This window comes from Salvelinus alpinus, chromosome 15 (genome assembly GCF_045679555.1).
Source record: "Salvelinus alpinus chromosome 15, SLU_Salpinus.1, whole genome shotgun sequence".
In the NCBI taxonomy this organism is placed as follows: domain Eukaryota; kingdom Metazoa; phylum Chordata; class Actinopteri; order Salmoniformes; family Salmonidae; genus Salvelinus; species Salvelinus alpinus.
The window spans coordinates 46,616,197-46,641,897 of record NC_092100.1 but is presented as its reverse complement, the minus strand read 5'-3'; the positions used below and the strand labels follow the sequence as shown (position 1 = coordinate 46,641,897).

The window sequence follows — 25,701 nt, the reverse complement described above, 5'->3', positions numbered from 1 at the left end:
TGTAAAGTGTGAGCTTGGCCCCTTAATTCCAGTGAAGGGAAATCTTAACGCTACAGCATACAATGAATGACATTCTAGACGATTCTGTGCTTCCAATTTTGTGGCAACATTTTGGGGAAGGCCCTTTCCTGTTTTAGCATGACAATGCCCCCGTGCACAAAGCGAGGTCCATACAGAAATAGTTTGTCGAGATCGGAGTGAGCACAGAGCCCTGACCTCAACACAATTGAACACCTTTGGGATGAATTGGAACGTCAACTGCGAGGCCTAATCGCACAACATCAGTGCCCGACCTCACTAATGCTCTTGTGGCTGAATGGAAGCAAGTCCCCGCAGCAATGTTTCAACATCTAGTGGAAAGCCTTCCCAGAAGAGCGGAGGCTGTTATAGCAGTGAAGGGGGGACCAACTCCATATTAATACCCAGGATTTTGGAATGAGATGTTCGATGAGCAGGTGTCCACATACTATTGGTCATGTAGTGTATATGTAGAAGTCTAGCTATTGCTGCAAAGTGTCAAAATCCTAATTCTAGTGCTCACCCAGGCGTGAGGTCTGTTTCCTCTTGATCTCTGTGAGTTTGGGGATGGGGTATGGCCCGTAGCACTGGGTGAAGATCACTGACAGCTGCTGGCTGATTACCTCATTCTGGAACATAACAGACACGAGGGGTTAGACATCAGACTGGTTTTATACACTCCATACCCACAATACATGTGTATTTAGATACAACACTCCATACCCAGTCTCTCCCAACACCCGCAATCCATTAGCAGGTCGGAGGTCAGCGTTTATGAGAGAATTTAGTTCTGGGTTCCGAGATTACTCCATACCCATCATTTAAAAGGCATATTCATGTAGAGATATCCACTACCACATTCACTAACAAATCTTCAAATATCCCAAGTCACAAAGGCGACTAACTGGTCAAGCACAGTAGTTCACAGTCAACCATTAGTAAAGGCCACTTGCAGACATCAGGTGACCCACCCTTTATCCGTGGATGGGGTGAGTATCACACTGATGTACAGTAGCTATAATGTTGTTGTCTGTGCTGTATATCCACGCGACGATGATAAACATAATGTGTCGGGCTTGAGCGTGAGACGTCTCCAGGGACAGAATGGGTTTCTCCTGTCGGAGGGTGTGTCTGAGTCACTGTGTGTGGTACTAGAGCCTATGGAAATTAGAACAACTATGGCAGAGAAGGTAGAGGGGTAGTAGCATGCACACACCCGTCTCGCACACTCGCATGCACACACACGCGCGCACATACACGCACGCATACACAATGGACCGGTGCGCTTTATAGAACAATTCCTCTGTGTATTCAACAAATCTGCCTCCCTGCACCACGCTAGCATGACGCCTCCAACATCAATTACCAGCCACTTCACTCCACAAGGAGGTTCATGTGTTTTTTTTAAACTTTCCAGGCAGAGGCTGAGCTCGCGTAGTTGTACAAACAAAAGCTATTAAAATGTGTCACACAGATACCTGATGTATACTCTCCTGAGAGACACAGTAGAACTACTGAAACATAACACAGGCAAATTCTCATATCACATCGTGAACAGAAAAACAAATGTACAAATGTTCTCTGTGTCACTCCCTCTCTGTTGTGCGTCAGCCTTCCCTTGTGTGTGTTAAACAAGGAGAACAAGGAGGTGTGAATAGACTGGCACACACTCAGTCTGGCTAGAGGAAGATGAATGTGTTCTACCTTGAAGTCACACATCATTAGCAGGGATATGACAGGACAAACAGTGACGGGGTCCCTGGGGTCTCAGAGAGATGGGGTCACTGCCTCCGCCATAGATCAACCCTGACAGGGACAAGGGCGGCTGCTGGAATGGGACAGGAGAGGGCAATGTGTGTCCATGTGTGTGTTTGTGTGTGTGAGAGAGAGAGAGAGAGAGAGAGAGAGAGAGAGAGAGAGAGAGAGAGAGAGAGAGAGAGAGAGAGAGAGAGAGAGAGAGAGAGAGTGCATAAGTGTGTGTGTGCTTAAGTGTGTATGTGTGTGTTTGTCTGTGAGTGCCCATGTGCATGTGTGTGTTCATCTGCTCTCTCTCCCAGCAATAATGCACACACCCTACTACATGACAGGCCAAAACCAAAAGTTAGATTGGAAATGAAAGGCATTCTATTGTGAGACTCAAAATAGGAGATTCTAGTTCTAATATATTACTGAGATATTCTGTTGGATCTAATGCTGCAGTGAATCTTGAGGAGAAAAAGAGAGAAGGTGGGTTTTTCAAGAATGGGTACGTAAGTTAGAACCGGAGGGCATAAATCATAAATCAAGGCACTAATTGAATTGGGCCTCTGGGTGATTCTGTCAGTGACTGTGAAGCTACGGGCTGTATTATATAATCACAGGAAGACAAATAGGTTGAGTTCCAAATGGAACCCTATTCCGTATTTAGTGCACCATGTTTAACCAGTGCCCATAGGAGGAAATTAGAACAACTATAGGTTATCTCTTCAGGGTCTGGCTGTGAGGCAGAGAGAAGACATTATTATCTTCACTGTCAGGAGAGAAAAGGAGACAAAGAGGGGCACATGGAGATGGAGACACAGGCCAGAGAGTGATTGTGTGTTGGGATCTGATGACAACCTTCACATTGTGAATTGCCCTTCGAAATTCCTCTAATGTGTGTATTTTTTGTATGATCTTCCTGCAAAGCTAATTTCCCTACGCAACAATATGGTTGAAAGTTGACAGAAAGTGGAATGTGGATATGGAGAAAAGCAGTGACATGCGCCCGACTCAGAGTAAGAGTGCTGATCTAGAATCAGTTTTGCCTTTCAGATCATAATGAATAAGAGGTGGGATCTGATCCTAGATCAGCAATCGCCTGAGACACTTTTTGAATAGAGGCCTTGATATCCAGTCACCTTGCTGGCTCGTAGGATCTGAAACAAGAGTGGCAGGCCGTGGGTGATGAGCTCCTGTGTGTACTCCTCCTCCTCGATACAGCTGAACTCCTTGAGCAGGCCCTGGATCAGTGGTCTCCGGTGCTGCAGGAAACATGTCCGGAGAGACTCCAGCCAGGTGTGCAGTGTCCAGGGGACTCCTGAGACACACCAAGAGGCAATATGTATAAAAAAAAGGTTCCAAATGGGTTCTTCGGCTGTCCCCATAGGAGAACCCTTTTTGGTTCCAGGAAGAACCATTTTTGGGTTCCAGGTAGAACCCATTTGTAGAAAGGGTTCTACAGAACTCATTTGTAGAAAGGATTCTACATGGAAGGCAAAAGGGTTCTACCTGCAACCAAAAACAGTTATTCAAATGGTTCTATGGGGACAGGCGAAGAACCCCGTAGCCCTTTCCTGCTGCCAATGACCAAAAGCGCAATTTTTAGCCTCATGGGTGGAATGTTTAATAATTCAATAATAACGTTATTATTATTTTTTTAAACCTGACAAATATCCGGTGTTTCTATGTCAAACAGTTTTGTTCTATTTCTGTCTTCTGTGAATTACAGTACCAATCAAAAGTACTCATTCACGGGTTTTTCTTTGTTTTTACTATTTTCTACATTGTAGAATAATAGTGATGACATCAAAACTAGGAAGTAACACATATGGAATCATGTAGTAACCAAAAAAAGTGTTAAACAAATCAAAATATTTGTAATATTTTCAGATTCTTTGAAGTAGCCACCCTTTGCCTTGATGACAGCTTTGCACATTCTTGGCATTCTCTCAAACAGTTTCACCTGGAATGCTGTTCCAACAGTCTTGAAGGAGTTCCCACATATGCTAAGCACTTGTTGGCTGCTTTTCCTTCACTCTGCAGTCCAACTCATCCCAAACCACCTTGATTGGGTTGAGGTCGGGTGATTGTGGAGGCCAGGTCATCTGATGCAGCACTCCATCAATCTCCTTCTTGGTCAAATAGCCCTTACACAGCCTGGAGGTGTGTTGGGTCATTGTCCTGTTGAAAAACAAATGATAGTCCCACTAAGCGCAAACCAGATAGGATGGCGTATCGCTGCAGAATGCTGTGGTAGCCATGCTGGTTACGTGTGCCTTGAATTCTAAATAAATCACAGACAGAGTCACCAGCAAAGCATCCTCACACCATTACACCTCCTCCATGCTTTACAATGGGAACCACACATGCAGAGATCATCCATTCACCTACTCTGCGTCTCACAAAGACACAGTGGTTGGAACCAAAAATCTCAAATTTGGACTCATCAGACCAAAGGATAGATTTACATCAGTCTAATGTCAATTGCTCGTGTTTCTTGGCCCAATCAAGTCTCTTCTTATTATTGGTGTCCTTTAGTGGTTTATTTGCAGCAATTCGACCATGAAGTCCTGATTCACGCAGTCTCCTCTGAACAGTTGATGTTGAGATGTGCCTGTTACTTGAACTCTGTGAAGCATTTATTTGAGCTGCAATTTCAGAGGCTGGTAACTGTAATGAACTTATCTTCTGCAGCAGAGATAACTCTGGGTCTTCCTTTCCTGAGGCGGTCCTCATGAGAGCCAGTTTCATCATAGCGCTTGATGGTTTTTGCGACTGCACTTGGAAGAAACTTTAAAAGTTCTTGACATTTTCAGAGTTTTGACTGACCTTCATGTCTTAAAGTAATAATGGACTGTCGTTTCTCTTTGCTTATTTGAGTTGTTCTTGCCATAATATGGACTTGGTATTTTTCCAAATAGGGCTATCTTCTGTATACCACCCCTACCTTGTCACAACACAACTGATTGGGTCAAACGCACAAAGGAAAGAAATTCCACAAATTAACTTATTTGCACACCAGTTAATTGAAATGCATTCCAGGTGACTACCTCATGAAGCTGGCTGAGAGAATGCCAAGAGTGTGCAAAGCTGTCATCAAGGCAAAGGGTGGCTACTTTGAAGAATTTGTTTAACACCTTTTTGGTTACTACATGATTTCATATGTGTTATGTCATAGTTTTGATGTCTTCACTATTATTCTACAATGTAGAAAATAGTAAAAATTAAGAAAAACCCTTGAATGAGTAAGTGTCCAAACTTTTGACTGGTACTGTATCTTGTCAATAAACTACAAGATCTTTGCTTAACATTATAGGCTTTAAGTGGCTGAAGTGTGAGTGATTGAAGTGAGAACACACTAACAGAGCTCAGTGCAACTAGGAGACAAAAGGGAAACAAAACACAAGGTTGTTACACAAACAGCCAGGCCTTCATTCCAGTGGGAAAACGACAACAACACAGGCAGAAAATCTATAGCTAACCTCATGTGACTGGGATGCAATGACCCCAGATTATTAGATCTCTTAGATTACAATGTATAGGGTGAGAATGTATATCTAGTATACTGACAAAGGCTGCACGTATCTATACTGTAATTACTGTGAAGGCCTACAGAATGTATATGTTGTTTACAAATATGCAGTTGATTTGAAACTAAGTCCATGGGTGAAAAGTCAAACATCTGTAGATCATTTCCTGTTGCAAGGTCACAAACATGCATGACATGTTACTGATCTGGTCTATTGATTGTTTATTGAGCCTCTATACCGGAGGAGGCTGGTGAGGGGAGGATGGCTCATAATTATGGTTTTAATGGAGTGAATGGAATGGAAACCATTTGTTTGATACCATTCAGTCCGTTCCAGCCATTAGCCTGTCCTCCGACTTAAAGTGCCACTAGCCACCACTGATCTATACCATATAGATGGACTATCCCAATAAAGTGTTACCAAGTATGCACTCACCCAGGCTGCGTATGTCGATGGTGATATCCACATGTCCGTGTTCAGAGCTGTGGTACATGGCCTCTCTCAGGGCCTTGAGCTTGGCCTTGCCTGTCCGGACCAGGTCCAGCTGGGAGGGGCTCCTCTCCTCCAGGCCTCTCTCCTCCTCTGTCCCCTCAGCCAGGATCTCCTTCAGGGACAGCACGTCCCCCTTCCCCTTCTCTGTCTGGGACAGCAGCTTACGGAACACGTTCCTGTACGTGGAGGATAGCAGACAGAAATATTTGTTAGTAGTGATAGTTGTGAAAATGTAGTGATAATGCAAGGTATGATGATGTCAACACAAGACGATGCAATGTGAGTCTGTGGGGGGAGGGGGGTGTCTGGTGTGTGTGTGTGTGTGTGCACACATGCGAAAGAAAGGCAGAGAGACAGAGGCGCAGAAAGAGAGAGAGCAGTGGGAGAAAGATGTGTTTTCTCTGTAAAGTGTTTTGATCATACTATGGAAGTGTTACCTGTGTCCATGTGCTGCTGCTAGACTGTAGGAGTTCAAATCTCCCTGAGGGGCTGTAGAGATGCCGTTACGGTACAGAGTTCCCACCATGGGGTCTGCTCCCCGCTCCAACAGCAGACTGACCAGCTCAAAGTTACCTAGGGGGAATAGAATGTTGCATGTCAAGTTCCGTGTCAAGTTGAGCTGAGAATGTGTGTATGAGGATGGTTTGTTGCCGATGTTGTGTGCGTGTGTCAATCCATGCATGTGTACATGAGGCTGTAGGTGTGCGCTTGTGTGTGTGAACATTTTCGCTAGTGTGCCTACAGATGTCAAATCTTAATTTGACCACCTTTTTGTTGCTGAGAAGTGTGCAGGAAATGCAAACTTGCAGTGTATTCAAGGTTAAAAAGGCTTCAAAAAGTTGTAATGTCCACTTAAATATCACAATTGAGTTTCCCAAATGAAAAATGTATCAACCCCTACCAAAAATGTCCATTAATTCGAATCCACATAATAATTCACATTTCCTGTTGCTTCAGGATTATTTTCTTACTGTAGCAAACTGACTCAAACTAAGATCCTACATCTGTATACCTGCAAGGTGTCTGTGTGTGTGTGCGCATGAGTACGCTAGATCTCCCAGAAAAAGGAAACCTATAACAGTGCTGAATTATTTCCCCAATGTGGGGCCCTGAGATTTCTCTGGGCAGGTGGTCAGCCCAAACTCCAGGACCTATTCATAACATCCCACTGCATCTTGTGGTTATTATCAGCAGGGCCATCATGATGTTGGCCACATTGGTTGTGCAAGGTCGGCTGCAGGCTGTCAGACGCATGCTGTTCCAGTAGTGTACCTGCAGCGGAGGCCAGCTGTAGCGGGGTCTCTGTGTAGTTCTCCATGCCATCCTGTAGGGAGCCCTCTACGTTGGCCCGAGCATCCAGTAGCAGCTGTGGAGGGCAGTGGGTGAGGCAGGGTTAAGGCAGGGGGGAGAAACGGGGAGTCAGACTTATCCTCACTCTCTGAAGGGTTGGTATGAGCATCAGTGGCCCATCACCAAGATAGACTCAGACAGCACAACCTGAACCACATACTGGATAGTACAATTTTACAGCCTGGCAGAACAGATGGCTTGGGAAATGGAGTGTGAAATTATGAAACTGAAAAGCCCCCAACCAAATCTGAGTGAACATTACAGGTGCTTAGGGAAAGTTCTACCCCAAAGAGCCTGAACACTAAATCTGCATTTATTCAACCACAAATCCTGTTTTTCTTCTTTCTGCCCATGTGATTTCCATGTACTACAGAAACCCCTCGATGAGGCTGTGGAAAAAGTCCTGCTACACCTTTTCATTGAACAAGTAGAGCTAATTAGTTTTAGCTGTTCAGTGGAAAGATCGTTGAGATGTTAGTCCATTGTGTTTAATAACCATTAGCAATGTGGACAAACAGATTGTCCTGTTTCCATTAAGTTAATGCAGTGTGTGCCACGTGCACTTCACCAGGAGGAAGTAGAGAATCACACAATCGTTCAAACTAGTACATTTCATTTCAACCAGTTTCCATTGGGTTTTCAAGCTCAGGTCACTCAGCATTCAATGACATTCAATAGACATTACATACATAGGATTAGGAGAAAACACATTTTAGCTGTTATTATCACCATTTATGTCATGATAATAATAACCATGACACCAAGATTGGGGTCAATTCCATTTAAATTCAGTCAATTCAGGAAGTAAACCAAACCTCTAATTCCAAATTTTCTCAATGCTTTTCAATTAAGATAAAAAATAAAATAATATTCCTGAATTATCTAAATTGAAATGGAATTTACCCCCACCCTTCATGACACTATATGATGCACAATGAGAGGAGAACAGACAGAAAACACAATGAGGTGAGAAAGGATGACATCACTACCTGCACAACAGGGACATGTCCGTGTAACACGGCGAAAGTGAGAGGTGTCCCCTGGCGCGTTTCGGGGTAGACTGAGGGGTGCTTGTGCACTGTGTTTGGCACCTGGGAAGTCATCAGGGAGGTTCAGGGGAGAGAGATATAAAGCCATTACAATTCTAGTCTATGCAGCAAAGACAAGCAGCTAAAGGAGGGAGTCTAAAGGAAGGAGAGCTGGGTCGTATTCATTAGGCACCAAACGGGGGGAGGGGGGGGTGATTGAAACAGGGAGGGTCTACTTGGACTTACAGACAATAAAAAAAGCTAATTCTTGTTTTCTGTTCGCTTTTAAAACTTTTTTCCATTGCATGCCCTAATGAATACGACCCTGAGGTAATTAGCTAGTTAGCCTGCGGCAAAAGCCGACATCCTGCAGATTTTGTTGCTAAGCAAACTCAGTCGATTCTGTCTAGTTCTGCTTAACAGTGTAGTACTCAGATACTTTCCACTTTTCAATCTTTTCCAGCCTTGGTCTGTCTGTCTGGAGTCCAAGGCTGACCTAAGTTGACCTAACCTCAGTAACTAGACCACATTTCCTCTCAGGCAGACAGTCAATCAGGGGTTGAGACAACAACTGGGAGCACATGAATGTGAGGCTTTGAGCAGAGACCCGTGAACGAAGCACACACAATTCCCTCGAGCAACTCTCAGAGTCTCTGAAGCGGACACTCATTTTGAGCTTTTCTCTAATTGACTTTTCTCAAATTTGCTTTGCTTTAATTTACTTTTCCTGACCTTAATTACTCTGAGGATACACAGAGGCAGAAGTAACACATGTTTATTCTATTTGACCTGGTGTGTGCAGTTCTTCAGAAATACCGGAAGCAACAAACAGTGTCCTGTTGCCTAATCAATCAAAACAGTCACGTGCTCCATTTAACTTTATTTAGATGAATCATTATGACCTCATTGTGATGATAACGAGCGTTCAAAATAACCAATGACATAAACCATCCTCAGCCTACTGGAGTGTTGTGTTGAGTGCTTTGTTCTGGGGTTACCACTATCATGACCGACATGAATTCTGACGTGATGGCTGGTGGGTTACACAGTCATGAGGTGACTCAACAAGACTAGGACTAACAGGCATAGGCCACCATTACATGTACATAACTAGGCTACAACCAAAGATCCCCCAAATCTTCCCTGAGAAATGCCTCAAACATATTAATATAGTATTTAATGTTCTCTTTTCATTCTTTGTACCAAAGGAATAGCTAAAAGGTGAGCTTACAGTTATGTCTGTGTAATTCAACTGTAAACAGTGTGTCATTAAATTGTACCCTCGTACCCTCTTTTCACTATACATACAGCATGGCAACAGGAGAGGAGTGGGGACAGATGAGGGACAACACAATCTGGGTTTTCTCCTGTCTCACAACACATAAATTAGAATGATCACGCCAAACGAGACAATGAGCATAGGAGTTTGCAAGACAACACAAACAGATCTGGGAACAGGCTACATACAAATCATTCTACACAACATGGTGTTGTCATCATCACTGACCTCACTGTTGATGTCTGCTCCAGCGTCCAACAGCATCTGGACCATGGCCTCGTCCCCTCTCACACAGGCGTACATCAGAGGGGTCATTCCCTGTACATCAGAGGGGTCAGGGGTCAGAAGATACATTGGTCACATTACAGTTAGGGTTTTGTTTGACAGATAGTCCAGATGTTCAGGGTTATGTGAGATGAATAGGGCAGATATGAAGCAGATGTCAAGGACATCATTTTTGTATTGTATGACAGTGGATGGCTGCTTTACATCTGGGTTAGAATACGTACAGTATCTCCTGTGCCCCACAATACTGTGTTAGCTCGTGGAGCTAAAGCCTAGGCAATTCCTCGGTGAGCTAACACAATTCTTCAGGTCTTAGACAAGGTTACTACTCATCATGCGAGCGTGGTTCACCAAACTACCGCAGTTACATGAGCACAAGTCAAAGCCATCAACACATGGCAACAATCCTCAGCTTGACCTGTATCTGACTTCTTGGATATGCTTACAGCACACTTGGACTCCATGTTTGAAATTTCCCCCTCCAGCCACTTTGATTAACTACAGTAGCGTGTGGCGTTGATCATGGAAAACTCAGAGGAGTAATGTTCTGCAGCTCCCTAAGACACTGGGAACAGTGTGTTTCCACTGGGCTCCTCAGTCAGTCTAAACATCAAAGACAGGAGGCAGTCTGGAGGGAATGAGTTGCGTTCCTCAGCTCAGAACAGCCTCAAACTAAAAAATGAAAAATGAATGTTGCTGGTTCACTAGATGTGTGTGTGTGTGTGTATACATGTTTGACTAAACTTGTCACAAGAATAGTAAACCAACTAAAATTCAGAGAAGTGATGACATTTTTCCATTCCTCACTAGTATAAAAAGGCTATTTTATTCTTATGAGGTGTGTTTAGGGTTAGAGTTAGAATTCTGGTTAAGGTTGGAATTAGTTGTCTCATTTGCAATGGTGCCCTGAGGACAAAAATTCCATCAACACAACAACAAAAATAAATTAAAATATTGACAGATATACAGTTGAAGTCGGAAGTTGACATATACCTCAGCCAAATACATTTAACTTAGTTTTTCACAATTCCTGACATTTAATCCAAGTAAAAAATCCCTGTTTTAGGTCAGTTAGGATCATCACTTTATTTTAGGAATGTGAAATGTCAGAATAATAGTAGAGAGAATTATTTATTTAAGCTTTTATTTCTTTCATCACATTCCCAGTGGGTCAGAAGTTGACATACACTCAATTTGGTAGCATTGCCTTTAAATTGTTTAACTTGGGTCAAATGTTTCGGATAGCCTTCCACAAGCTTCCCACAATAAGTTGGAGGAATTTTGGCCCATTCCTGTCAGGAGGAATTTTGGCCCATTCCTCCTGACAGTGCTGGTGTACTGAGTCAGGTTTGTAGGCCTCCTTGCTTGCACACGCTTTTTCAGTTCTGCCCACAGTTCTGTTCTGCCCAGTTGTATCCTCATTATGCCATCAATTTTGTGAAGTGCACCAGTCCCTCCTGCACTAAAGCACCCCCACAACATAATGCTGCCACCCCCGTGCTTCACGGTTGGGATGGTGTTCTTCGGCTTGCAAACATCCCCCTTTTTCCTCCAAACATAACAATGGTCATTGTGGCCAAACAGTTTATTTTTGTTTCATCAGACCAGAGGACATTTCTCCAAAAAGTACAATCTTTGTCCCCATGTGCAGGTGCAAACCGTAGTCTGGCATTTTTTATGGCGGTTTTGGAGCAGTGGATTCTTCCTTGCTGAGCGGATTCTTCCTTGCTGAGCGGATTCTTCCTTTCAGGTTATGTTGATATAGGATACGTTTTACTGTGGATATAGATACTTTTGTGCCTGTTTCCTCCATCATCTTCACAAGGTCCTTTGCTGTTGTTCTGGGATTGATTTGCACTTTTTGCACCAAAGTACGTTCACCTCTAGGAGACAGAACGCGTCTCCTTCCTGAGCGGTATGATGGCTGCGTGGTCCCATGGTGTTTATACTTGCGTACTATTGTTTGTACAGATGAACGTGGTACCTTCAGGCGTTTTGAAATTGCTCCCAAGGATGAACCAGACTTGTGGAGGTCTACAATTTTTTTTCTGAGGTCTTGGCTGATTTCTTTTGATTTTCCCATGATGTCAAGCAAAGAGGCATTGAGTTTGAAGGTAGGACTGGAAATACATCCACAGGTACACCTCCAATTGACAAAAATGATGTCAATTAGCGTATCAGAAGCTTCTAAAGCCATGACATCATTTTCTGGAATTTTCCAAGCTGTTTGAAGGCACAGTCAATTTAGTGTATGTAAACTTCTGACGGAATTGTGATACAGGGAATTATAAGTGAAATAATTTGTCTGTAAACAATTGTTGGAAAAATTACTTGTGTCATGCACAAAGTAGATGTGCTAACCGACTTGCCAAAACTATAGTTTGTTAACAAGACATTTGTGGAGTGGTTGAAAATCGAGTTGTAATGACTCCAACCTAAGTGTATGTAAACTTCCGACTTCAACTGTAAATACATTATATCAGGTTATTACAACAAGTAATAATTGTCAATTGAAACAATTGCATACTTCAATTAAATGTAACAACAGAGTTTAAAACTGCCCTATCGGCACCGGGAATCCCGATGTAATTTGTTTTGTAAAGTATTCCATAACTGCGGTGCCTTAAATCTAAAGGCGGATTGACCAACTTTGTGGAGACAAGCGGGATCTCAAGAGTTAACCAACCCTGCAAACATATTTTTATATTTCAACAGCGAAGTGAGATACACTACATAACCAAAAGTATGTGGACATCTTCTCGTCGAACATCTCATTCCAAAATCATGGGCATTAATATGGAGTTGGTCCCCCCTTTGCTGCTATAACAGCCTCCACTCTTCCGTGAAGGCTTTCCACTAGATGTTGGAACATTGCTGCGGGGACTTGCTTCCATTCAGCCACAAGAGCATTAGTGAGATCAGCACTGATGTTGGGCGCTTAGGCCTGGCTCGCAGTTGGCGTTCCAATTCATCCCAAAGTTATTTGATGGAGTTGAGGTCAAGACTCTGTGCAGGCCAGTCAAATTCTTCCTCACCGATCTCGACAAACCATTTCAGTATGGACCTCGCTTTGTGCATGGGGGCATTGTCATGCTGAAACAGGAAAGGGCCTTCCCCAAACTGTTGCCACAAAGTTGGAAGCACAGATTTGTCTAAAATCTAATTATTTGCTGTAGCATTAAGATTTCCCTTCACGGGCCTCCCAAGTGGCGGTCTAAGGCACTGCATCACAGTGCTAGAGGCGTCACTACAGATCCGGGTTCGATCCAGGGCTGTGTCACAGCCGGCCGTAACCGGGAGACCCATGGGGCGGCACACAATTGGCCCAGCGTCGTCCGGGTTAGGGGAGGGTTTTGCCGGCAGGGATGTTCCTGTCCCATCGTGTCCCATCACGGTCGCCAGTTGGACGGTGTTTCCTCCGACACATTGGTGCGGCTGGCTTCCGGGTTAAGCGAGCAGTGTGTCAAGAAGAAGTGTGGCTTGGCAGGGTCGTGTTTCGGAAGATGTATGGCTCTCGACCTTGGCCTCTCCTGAGTCCGTACGGGGTTGGCAGCGATTGGACAAGATTGTAACTACCAATTGGATATCACACAATTGGGGAGAAAAAGGGGCTACAAAAAATACATCTAAATAAATTCCCTTCACTGGAACTAAGGGGCCTCACCTGAACCATGAAAAACAGCCCAATACCATTATTCCTCCTCCACCAAACTTTACAGTTGGCACTATGCAGTCGGGCAGGTAGCGTTCTCCTGGCATCCCCCAAACCCAGAATCGTCCGTTGGACTGCCAGATGGTGAAGCGTGATTCATCACTCCAGAGAACGCGTTTCCACTGCTCCAGAATCCAATGGCGGTGAGCTTTACACCACTCCAGCCAACACTTAGCATTGTGTCTGGTAATCTTAGGCTTGTGTGCGTGCGGGTGCTCGGCTATGGAAACCCATTTCATGAAGCTCCTGACAAACAGTTCTTGTGCTGACATTGCTTCCAGAGGCAGTTTGGAACTCGATAGTGAGTGTTGCAACCGAGGACAGAAGATTTTTGCTCTCTACGCGCTTCAGCACTCAGCAGTCCCATTCTGTAAGCTTGTATGTCCTACCACTTCGCGGCTGAGCCGTTGTTGTTCCTAGACATTTCCACTTCACAATAACAGCACTTATAGTTGACCAGGGCTGCTCTAGCAGGACAGAAATCTTACAAACTGACATGTTGGAAAGGTGGCATCCTTTGACGGTGCCACGTTGAAAGTCACTGAGGTCTTCAGTAAAGCCATTCTACTGCCAATGTTTGTCTATGGAGATTGCGAGGCTGTGTGCTCAATTGTATACACCTGTCAGCAACAGCTGTGGCTAAAATAGCCAAATCCACTAATTTGAAGGGGTGTCCACATACTTTTCTATATATAGTGTATGTTGGAAGCTTGTAGAGCAGAGCTTTGTAAACAAGAATCGAGTAATGAAGTGTTCTACGGGACTTTAGCGAGGTCCAGCTCACCTTCTGATACAGGATGCAGTGATATGTATTAAAACTTATTCCTGCTGTTCATGGTGAGGCAAGATCTATTTTTAAAGCAGAAGTCCACTTTATATCTTTTTAACTTGCTCATCAGCATGTTTTTTAAATGTTAAATCTTTATCAATCCAGACACCGAGATATTTTTAGGCGGGAAAACACTCGTTGAGAGTGCCATGAATTAGAGAACAATATTTAGTTTTGCCCGCATTAAGTAGGGATTTCTGTAATGCAACAAAATCAGATTGCAGCTCTAACAACGCCTGGTCTACAGTTGGAACAATGGTATACATAAACGTTCCGTCTGCAAACAGATAAATATTACAGGATTTAATACATAGACCAATATTATTTATATAAATAGTAAAGAGAACCGGTCCCAATACCGACCCCTGCGGTACACTTTTCGTAATATTGAGGAAATTAGAATTGATCCCATCAGAAATCACACTTTGTGTCCTGTCTGTTAGATAGCTCTTAAACCATTTGCACGATTCCTTGTCCAGGCCCATTTCAAACAGTTTTTGAATGAGTAGGGAATCGTCAACGGTGTCGAATGCCTTGGTAAGGTCTATAAATAGGGCAGCACAATGTTTTTTATGATCTAGCCAATTCAACACATCATCTAAAACCAGACTAGCGCATATTTAGAATAGAGTGAGAAGGTAAAACATTTCTTAGCTGGGAGTTGGTCAGGGATTCTAGTACCTTGGCTAAGCAAGATAACTTAGAGCAGTAATTATGTAAATCAGAAGGATCTCTGGCCTTTATTCAGGGGGAGGACATGTGCCGCTTTCCAAATCTTAGAGAAAACACCAGCAGCAAAAATACAGGTTAAAGGTTCAACAATGAGTGGGGCAGGATTAGGGTTACATTTAGAGTTAGGGATTAGGGAATTTTGAATGGGAATCAATTCTAGGTCCACAAAAAGTCCTCACAAGTATAGTAAGACATAGCTGTGTGTGTGTGTTGTCCCAATGGACTGATGTGTGTAGGAGAGAGTGGGCAATACTGAGTTTCACACGTTTACCACTGAGCAGAAAAAAAGTGGCAGGTCAAATTGAGTTGAGAACATGGGTGGGTGGTTGTGGGCGTGGGCATCCATCCATGTGTACATGAGGCCGAAGGGGTGCGTGCGTTTGTGTGTGTAAGCATCTTTGCCAGTGCTTGCCTGCCTGCAAGGTGTCTGCTTTATTTTGCGTTATGTCAGCTCTATGTTCTGTTCCCCAGGCATTGTGTGTGTGTGTGTGCGTGCGTGCAGGCGCGCGTGCATGCATTTGTGCATGTGTATGTATGCGTGTGTGCCTGTGAATGTGTGTGTGTGTGTGTGTGTGTGTGTGTGTGTGTGTGTGTGTGTGTGTGTGTGTGTGTGTGTGTGTGTGTGTGTGTGTGTGTGTGTGTGTGTGTGTGTGTGTGTGTATGTCTAACTAACCTGTTCACTCATGCTGTTGATGCCGTCAGGCCCCAGCAGATTGACAGCCTGTTTCACCAGGTCGGTCCGGCCACAGTTGAGCATACGGAAGCCCAGGTCCTGGAGGAACTTAGCCTCTGTAGAGGCTGCATCCAGCTTGCGGGAAGCACAGAAACAGTCATCCGTCCTGGTAGGAAAATCACAGGAAATGAAATCAATGAGCTGAATTTAGAGTGTGACACTGATTCTGGACAGAAATGATTTGTGTGTTAAATGACTTGTGTCAATGTGAGGACAAATAACAACTGTATGAGAGGTGTGTGTGTGTGTGTTCAAGTGTGTGTGTGTGTGTGTGTGTGTATGTGTGTGAGCGTGCACATGGGTCCATCCGTGGTAGTGTGTGTGTGTTTGAGTTCATATTGTTGAGTGTGGGTGTATCGAGCCTGCGTGCCATGTGTGTGTGTTTCCATGCCGTACTTGAGCTGGCGTGGTTCACAGTCCACCCCTGGCAGTAGCAGCCTGGCGGCCTGCCGGATGTCGTCACTGTCCACTGAGAAGCTGCGGCGGTGCTCCGCGTGAGCCACCGACACCCTGATCCACTCCATCAGGGGAGGCAGCACTAGGAAAGGCCTGCAGACACACACACACACACACACACACACACACACACACACACACACACACACACACACACACACACACACACACACACACACACACACACACACACACACACACACACACACACACACACACACACACACACACACACACAGGAGTCATCAATATCAGCTATGGGCTGACTGGTACAGGCAAAAGTTGTCCTGGTTTAGGTACAGATCTTGGATCAGCTTAGCTTACACAAATCTGACATTCTAACCATTGTCATTTAAAAGTGACTTGAGATCAGTGTCTTGGAGCACAGTTATGCTACTCCTTTATTCAGAGACCCTAACAGCTGGTTCCCATTTAACTGTATTTGTTCTTTAGAGGATGGAGAAACATATTAATATGTATATGCACCTGTCAGTCATAGACATTATTACTATTAATATGAATATACATGTAATGTTAATATTGAATAATACTGATGTGACTCTAGATCACTGCATATTATCTCACACAAGATAGCTCAATGCCTTGAATGTCCAGCCCCAGCTTCGCTCCTACATGTACAGTGCCTTCGGGAAAGTATTCAGACACCTTGACTTTTCCCATATATTGGTAGGTTACAGCCTTATTTAAAATTGATTCAATTGTTGTTTTTTCCCCTTCATAAATCTACATACAATACCCTATAATGACAAAGCAACAACAGGATTTAAAAAAAATTAATAATCAAATTTTAATAATCACTAATCAATGGAAACAGGAAGCATCTGAGCTCAATTTTGAGTCTCATAGCAAAGGGTCTGAATACTTATGTAAATAAGGTATTTCTGTTTTTTATTTTTAACAAATTAGCAAAACATTCTAAAAACTATTTTTATTTTTGCTTAGTCATTATGGGGTATTGTGTGTAGATTGCTGAGGATTTTTATTTAGTTAATCCATTTTAGAATAAGGCTGTGGAAAAAGTGAAGGGGTCTGCATACTTTCTGAATGGCACTGTACATCTGTCATATATTTGTCACCTATAATCAATCTGTCATTCATCAGTATAGTATTCTAGCCTGAGGGAGAATCCTGCTATTTAATTATTCCAATTTTCATCACTGCACACATGCAAATATAAATGACTCCCTTCAAAGTCCTGGGAAACATGTGACCTTGAGGCACTATGACACAATTTGTACCAGCGTTTCAAAAGACACAACACCACATCATGAAGTGGTGTATATTTTATCGGACAATATATTCCACTACAAAACCAACAGAAAAGCTCAGACATAGTTCACGGGCTAGCTTTACGACGTGTTTCCGACCATTCTCTTTGAAGATTTCCAATTAAGTGTAGACCTAGGCAAGGTTTTAAAACACGATTGGAATCACGCAGCTTTCCCAATTCTCCTCTACAAATCTGTTCATTAGGAACCTTTCTTTGTGGTGCTCAGAGCTGAAGCAGACTAGGGATGGAGACCTGGAAGACACATTAGCAGTTAGTTCTCCATTACAGGGCTGTAAAGTGTAGAGCCCCGGAGGAGGCCTGCTCTGCATCAACTGTCAGCTTATTCACCCATTTCCCCTTCCACTGACAGAGGTTTCCTCATATCCTCAGGACATTCTGGTCCTGTGAGGTTATATAATGTATAGGAGCGTTTCCTCACCAGGTGACCTGGCCAGGAAAAACTCCAAGCCAGTGTAAATATGAACAGTGTAGATAGATAGCTATAGATAGCAGTTTCGCAGTTTTAAGAGTAGACCAAATTCTAAGGTATAGGAGGGATCTCAGAATCGACATCATGGCAATGTTGGGTAACACATAATACCATTCTAAAACATGGACTCCATACAGCCTATAACTTGTATTGAAATGTAATGACTATGTCAGAGAAAGCAATTTAGTAAAGCCATACGTGTTTCAATAATAATTTCCTGCCGATTCCCCCTGCATGTGATTGTTAGGGCTTAATGTACATTAACAAGCTGTCAATTTTCTCTATTTAAATATTGTTCCTCTATAGGAAAACATCTGGTTAAGGGACGTGTGGGAGACTTGAGGCTCACTGTGAAAGCTAAATGCAGGAGGTGAGTGTCGCGTACTTCAGTATGGCTTTGGTTCACGACAGAATGAAAGTACTGCCATGACATTTGTGTCTTACCCGTCTGATGAATGTGAATCCTAATGGTCTATCTACACCATCAACATAACAGCCCTTGTACAGTGCATTCGGAAAGTATTCAGATCCCTTGACTTTTTCCACATTTTGTTACGTTACTCCTTACTCTAAAATTGATTAAATCGTTTGACAAAGCAAAAACAGGATTTTAGAAATCATTTATTAAAAATAAAAACTGAAATACCACATTCACATAAATATTCAGACCCTTTATTTAGTACTTTGGTTGAAGCACCTTTGGCAGCGATTACAGCCTTGAGTCTTCTTGGGTATGACGCTACAAGCTTGGTACACCTGTGTTTGGGAAGTTTCTCCCATTCTTCTCTGCAGATCCTCTCAAGCTCTGTCAGGTTGGATGAGGAGCGTTAATGCACAGCTATTTTCAGGTCTCTCCAGAGATGTTCAATTGGGTTCAAGTCCGTGCTCTGTCTGGGCCATTCAAGGACATTCAGAGACGTGTCCCGAAGCGACTCCTGCGTTGTCTTGGCTGTGTGCTTAGGGTCGTTGTCCTGTTGGAAGGTGAACCGTCGCCCCAGTCTGAGATCCTGAGCGCTCTGGAGCAGGTTTTCAACGGGGATCGCTCTGTACTTTGCTCTGTTCTTTGTCTTGATCCTGACTAGTCTCCCAGTCCCTACCGCTGAAAAACATTCCCTCAGCATGATGCTGCCACCACCATGCTTCACCGTAGGGATGGTGCCATGTTTCCTCCAGACGTGATGCTTAGCATTCAGGCCAAAGAGTTTAATCTTGGTTTCATTAGACCAAAGAATCTTGTTTCTCATGAGAGTCTTTAGGTGGCTTTTGGCAAACTCCAAGTCATGTGCCTTTTACTGAGGAGTGGCTTCCGTCTGGCCACTCTACCATAAAGGCCTGATTGGTAGAGTGCTGTAGAGATGGTTGTCCTTCTGGAAGGTTCTCCCATCTCCACAGAGGAACTCTCGAGCTCTGTCAGAGTGACCATGAGGTTCTTGATCATCGCCCTGACAAAGGCCCTTCTCCCCCAATTGCTCAGTTTGGCCAGGTGGCCAGCTCTAGGAAGAGTATTGGTGGTTCCAAACTTCTTCCATTTAGGAATGATGGAAGCCACTGTGTTCTTGGGGACCTTCAATGCTGCAGAATCGTTTTGGTACCCTTCCCCAGATCTGTGCCTCGACACAATCCTGTCTCGGAGCTCTACGGACACTTCCTTCGACCTCATGGCTTGTTTTTTTTCTTCTGACATGCCCTGTCAACTGTGGGACCTTGTATAGACAGGTGTGTGGCTTTCCAAATCATGTCCAATCAATTGAATTTACCACAGGTGGACTCCAATCAAGTTGTAGAAACATCTCAAGGAGGATCAATGGAAACAGGATGCACCTGAGCTCAATTACGAGTATCATAGCAAAGGTTCTGAATACTTATGTAAATAAGGTATTTCTGTTGTTTATGCATTTGCATAATTTGCCATTGTGGGGTATTGTGTGTAGATTGCTGAAGACATTTTAATTTATTTAATCAATTTTAGAGTAAGGCTATAACGTAAGAAAATGTAAATACTTTGAATACTGTATATCCCATGAGGTGTGTGAGTGTGTCCGTCACTGTGTTCTTGCTTGTTTGTGTTTGTTTCTGTGTGTGCGTGTTACCTCTCTGTCTGCAGGGTAACCTTGGAAGGTTCTACGTTGGGGTTCTCCCACTCCATCTGGGGACAGTGCATGAAGTAGCAGAGGGTATAGAGCGCCTCAGGCTCCCAGTGTACTGAGCTGCTCTTCTGGTGGATGGGCGTCCCGTTGCTGTGGTTCTTCACATGCAGCGGCTGGAGGTGGTGCATGGCCCGGGAGACCAGGTCACCTGCAGTGCACAATGAAAGGATGGGGGGGTTACGCACATCCAAATTAATATCAGGAGCTGGACAAAAAGAAGGTCATCAAGAAATGGAGGGAATGTCCACCTACACACACACAAGCATGCATACACATATACATACATATACTGTAAGGGGCGATAGATTATACTGGGAATGTCTAGACCCCATGGTGAAGAAACACCCTAAAAACAGACAGACAGACAGGGTTCATAACTATCTTCTCTAAAGGAGCTTTCGTTGAGTAAAAGCGTAGCCACGAATGGTTTCTATGAAATATGAATATTTATATACATAATACTCTCCTTGCTATTTACTCATGCTCTGCATAATCCTCCTGTACTTTAAGGGCCTGCAGTGGCAGTCAAACTCTCTGCTTAAAAAGATTTCCTCATAAAATTAGAATATTCTCCAGACGCTTAGTATGCAAACACTCTTAGCCAAAAACTGTTTCCCACAAACTTTTTTCCTGGGCTGAAGGGACACGACATATTGCCTTCTAATGCCACGCAGACGTGGAAGCCAGACAATGAGACAGCTGGGCCCAGATACAATCCCACTGAGAATCAGTAAAACTGAACGTGGGTTTCAAAGGCTGCAGTATTTAACTCATTGACACAACAGGTATTTGTCCTCACCCTTTTGCTACTGTATAGGGCAGAAACACACATTTTATATATTACTCTGCATTAGAAACATACTGTAGGCTATATACTTCTACATCTCTATCATGGCAGGACATTCTGAAACACCTGGGCCCTATCACGCCGTACACTTCTGTTACTATATATATATATACAGTTCCAGTCAAAAGTTTGGACACACCTACTCATTCAAGGGTTTTTCTTTATTTTGTATTATTTTCTACATTGTAGAATAATAGTGAAGACATCAAAACTATGAAATAACACATATGCAATCATGTAGTAACCAAAAAAGTGTTTAACAAATCAAAATATACTTTATATGTGAGATTCTTCAAAGTAGCCACCTTTTGCCTTGACGACAGATTTGCACACTCTTGGCATTCTCTCAACCAGCTTCATGAGGTAGTCACCTGGAATGCATTTCAATTAACAGGTGTGCCTTGTTAAAAGTTCATTTGTGGAATTTCTTTCCTTCTTTATGCGTTTGAGCCAATCAGTTGTGTTGTGACAAGGTAGGGGTGGTATACAGAAGATAGCTCTGTTTGGTAAAAGACCAAGTCCATATTATGGCAAGAACAGCTCAAATAAGCAAAGAGAAACTAAGGTCCATCACTACTTTAAGACATGAAGGTCAGTCAATCCGGAAAATTCCAAGAACTTTGAAAGTTTCTTCAAGTGCAGTCACAAAAACCATCAAGCGCTATGATGAAACTGTCTCTCATGAGGACCGCCACAGGAAAGGAAAACCCAGAGGTACCTCTGCTGCAGAGGATAAGTTCATTAGAGTTGCATCTCAGATTGCAGCCCAAATAAATGCTTCACAGAGTTCAAGTAATATGACACATCTCAACATCAACTGTTCAGAGGAGACTGTGTGAATCAGGCCTTCATGGTCAAATTGCTGAAAAGAAACCACTCAAGGACACCAATAAGAAGAAGAGACTTGCTTGGGCCAAGAAACACGAGCAATGGGCATTAGACCGGTGGAAATCTGTCCTTTGGTCTGATGAGTCCAAATTTTAGATTTTTGGTTCCAACCATTGTGTCTTTGTGAGACGCAGAGTAGGTGAACGGATGATCTCTGCATGTGTGGTTCTCACCGTGAAGCATAGAGGAGGAGGTGTGATGGTGTGTGATTTATTTTGAATTCAAGGAACACTTAACCAGCGTGGCTACCACAGCATTCTGCAGCGATACGCCATCCCATCTGGTTTGCGCTTAGCGGGACTATCATTTGTTTTTCAACAGGACAATGACCCAAAACACACCTCCAGGCTGTGTAAGGGCTATTTGACCAAGAAGGAGAGTGATGGAGTGCTGCATCAGATGACCTGGCCTCCACAATCACCTGACCTCAACCCAATCGAGATGGTTTGGGATGAGTTGGACTGCAGAGGGAAGGAAAAGCAGCCAACAAGTGCTCAGCATATGTGGGAACTCCTTCAAGACTGTTGGAAAAGCAAACCTCATGAAGCTGGTTGAGAGAATGCCAAGAGTGTGCAAATCTGTCGTCAAGGCAAAAGGTGGCTACTTTGAAGAATCTCACATATAAAGTATATTTTGATTTGTTAAACACTTTTTTGGTTACTACATGATTGCATATGTGTTATTTCATAGTTTTGATGTCTTCACTATTATTCTACAATGTAGAAAAAAATAAAAAAAATAAAGAAAAACCCTTGAATGAGTAGGTGTGTCCAAACTTTTGACTGGTACTGTATATAACAGAAAAACACATCTTATGTATATAATATTATTATGCATCAGACAAACATACTGTATATTTTCCTGACATAGAATGACATTGTGCTAGTCTTTGTCAACCAAGTAATACTGTAATGGCACATTCCATTGGTTTCACATTCACACATAAGGGTCTGTTCCACAATCACAACACATTGCATTCAATTAAATACTAAAGAGTGTTCTTCCAGAAGGATCTATTTCTCACCACTCATTCAGTGGAAACAACAACTAGCAGTTGTACCAATAAAGGATGCTTCTATGGGGACAGTCATTCAAAAAGACAAACGGCTTGTTCAGCATCATAATTGTGCGGCTTGACTTCTGCCAAGATTCCATTTTGCCGTGACAATGAGAGATGTGGAGGCATCACTAAAAGAGGGGAATTGGATGCTTGGAATCAACAGTATATCTTCCAGCCAGCAGACCTGGAAGATGTCAGTGCTCGACTGATAAGAGAAACAGTGCAGCATTGTATGGAACAGTATGATGACATTGCACATGCATGCATCAAAGCCTGCACACACACACTAATTGTACAAATGGGAATACAGTGTAATAGTGCCCTAATCTTGGTACCAGTCTTTTTAGCTAACATTTCACTACTTGACAAATGACAGGAGTGGCAAGGAGTGGAATGTAATAGCTGAACAGAGATGGCAACCAGGCTAATAGTGCCCTCATGAGCAGTGGAAGGAGTGGGGAATGAGTTGGGCAGCTCAGGGCGATGGGGTAATAGCCATTCTCATCTCTTATTGACGCTGGCATGTGACATTTCCTGGAGTGGGGTGGCGGGCAGGCAGGCAGGCAGGCAGCCGTCGGGCTGAGGAGTGAGATTACCTAACCCAACAACCCAACAGCAATACTGTCTGGCACAGCACAGTGCCATAGGCTTCACAGACAATGAGCTTCTTCTAGAAGTGCAGTAAAACAACCACCCATCTGCTACAGATGGCTGAAAGTGGAGGAGAGATTGACTTCATCACTACTTGTTTTTGTAAGAAGTGTTGACAAGCTGAATGCACCGAGCTGTCTATTTAAACTACGAACACTCATGCATACCACACAAAACATGACACCAGCTCGGTACACCCATGCATACCCCACAAAACATCTTCACAATCCCCAAGTCCAGAACAGACTATGGGAGGCGCACAGTACTACATAGAGCCATGTCTACATGGAACTCTATTCCACATGAGATAACTGATGCAAGCAGTAGAATCAGATTTAAAAACAGATAAAAATACCCCTTATGGAACAGCGGGGACTGTGAAGAGACACATACAAAGTACAGACACACGCATATGCACACAAGCACTAGCGTACGCATTCTATACACACGTACATTGCAATATTGTTGTATGGTGGTATTATCCATTTTGTATTGTAGATATGTAGTGGTGTAATAATGTTATATGATGTACTGTTTTATCTTTTGTTTTATATGTCATGTAAGTGCCTTAATGTGTTCGGACCCCAGGAAGAGTAGCTGCTGCCTTGGCGTTAGCTAATGAGGATCCCTAATAAATACAAATACAGATACAGATGGAAATACTGAAACTAGGAGAATCTGCTAGCTTTGTCAGGTCCTCTAATAAAAGAGCTACCATTTCACCATGAACACTGGACTGTCCTTTGTGTCAGCCTCAAGAGCTAGTCTACTCATGGGATTCAAGCCATTGCTAGTAATCAATATCTCATCCAACCAAGCTCATTCTTTACATCAACAATGAGCACCGAAGTAGGAGACAGACAGGCTAGAGATAGCTCTAGTCTATTCATAATGCTTTTTTCAAGTGTTCTACGGGGCCCCATACCCTTTATCGACAGGCTGAGGCTCTCTCATCAAAAGATAACTTCTCAGGAGTACAATCGCACTGCTTATATTTACAAGTGGGATTTATGAGTGTTGGCATCTGAGGGGTCAGTTACCAGCTATTCGGTGCCCACATAACAGCCAAGCACTCATTCAAGCGTGATGTGTAATGACTATTTAATGGGGTAGAGGCTGAGAACGTCTCACTGGAGCCATGACTAAACTATTAATTTACCAGTACTAGCTAGATAAAAATTTGAAATGGCATTGGCTATAGTTTGTCTACAACTTCTAATCAGATCTGGTCTTTGCAGTTGGAGAATGTGTAGTGTAGTCTACAAATTTGTGCAGGTGAAATCACAGCTATTTTGGAGGATTTGCTGTCAATCAGCCATGATCGTGTTTAATTGTGAGTGGCCTGTGTAAGTCCAGCACGCTTCTCTCCAAGGCTCTGACAGAAGCACAGGAACATAGCAGGTTAAACTGTGGGTTTGATTTACCAGAATCAAGAAAACATTGCAGTACAGTAAATCAGAGCTCATCATCATAAATGATCCTAGTCATCCTGGGCACCACTACATCACAAACTACAGTCCTTCCTTAAATGCTCTTGGGCTGAGGAGTCATACTGCAGGCTTTGAGAAGGGAACAGAGTGACCTAGCGCTGGGCCTGTCTGTGAATCCCTCAGAGACCTAAAATCACCATGCCACAGCGCTATAGATTATAGATGAACACATTTCCATTTCACACAAGCTTACACTACACACTTGTGTGAAACAAGGCAAATATATGCACCTACCAAATGATTGTTATTATTTTATTAGTGCATGCAGCTGAATGCAGATACAGACACACCAACATGTTGTTGCAGGAGAGTGGATAGAAGCACACACAGTGCATTGAGTGCAAGCAGAGGGACCCAGGACATAAATTCCTACATGTGATTAACCAACAGATGGTTCTGCCTATTAGAGATCAAAATAAGATTAAAAGAAAAGAGAGGAGTGATTGCTTTCTTGACAGTACAGCTGACAAACATAATGATATTATCAAGATGAGAATGTTGCTGCTTATCTGTGCCTGTGTGTACAGTACAGGAAGAATGCCAAAACATTCTCAGTCAGAGCAACCTTCAGTGCTCAAGTGCACAGATGAAAAATCCTACAGTGCAATGACACTCTGCTGCCAAGACGATTTCCTTCAGGCATCTACGCGTAG

General features: G+C 43.3%; 1 protein-coding gene across 3 annotated transcripts in view; it reads right to left on the bottom strand.

Annotated features, from left to right (window-relative positions):
* LOC139540183 (ankyrin repeat and BTB/POZ domain-containing protein 3-B) overlaps nt 1-25,701 on the bottom strand; it is a 164,853-nt gene that overhangs the window by 5,508 nt on the left and 133,644 nt on the right. For 2 of the 3 annotated variants that reach the window (XM_071343788.1, XM_071343787.1), the window contains exons 3-12: nt 20,056-20,260; nt 16,125-16,277; nt 15,669-15,834; nt 9,666-9,755; nt 8,120-8,221; nt 7,053-7,146; nt 6,218-6,353; nt 5,724-5,956; nt 2,898-3,076; nt 542-647 (exon numbers count right to left, since the gene is read on the bottom strand). In XM_071343788.1, the coding sequence (XP_071199889.1) occupies nt 542-647; nt 2,898-3,076; nt 5,724-5,956; nt 6,218-6,353; nt 7,053-7,146; nt 8,120-8,221; nt 9,666-9,755; nt 15,669-15,834; nt 16,125-16,277; nt 20,056-20,260 (1,464 nt within the window). The remainder of the gene's footprint in view (nt 1-541; nt 648-2,897; nt 3,077-5,723; nt 5,957-6,217; nt 6,354-7,052; nt 7,147-8,119; nt 8,222-9,665; nt 9,756-15,668; nt 15,835-16,124; nt 16,278-20,055; nt 20,261-25,701) is intronic. The other variant, XM_071343786.1, reaches the window with a different exon arrangement.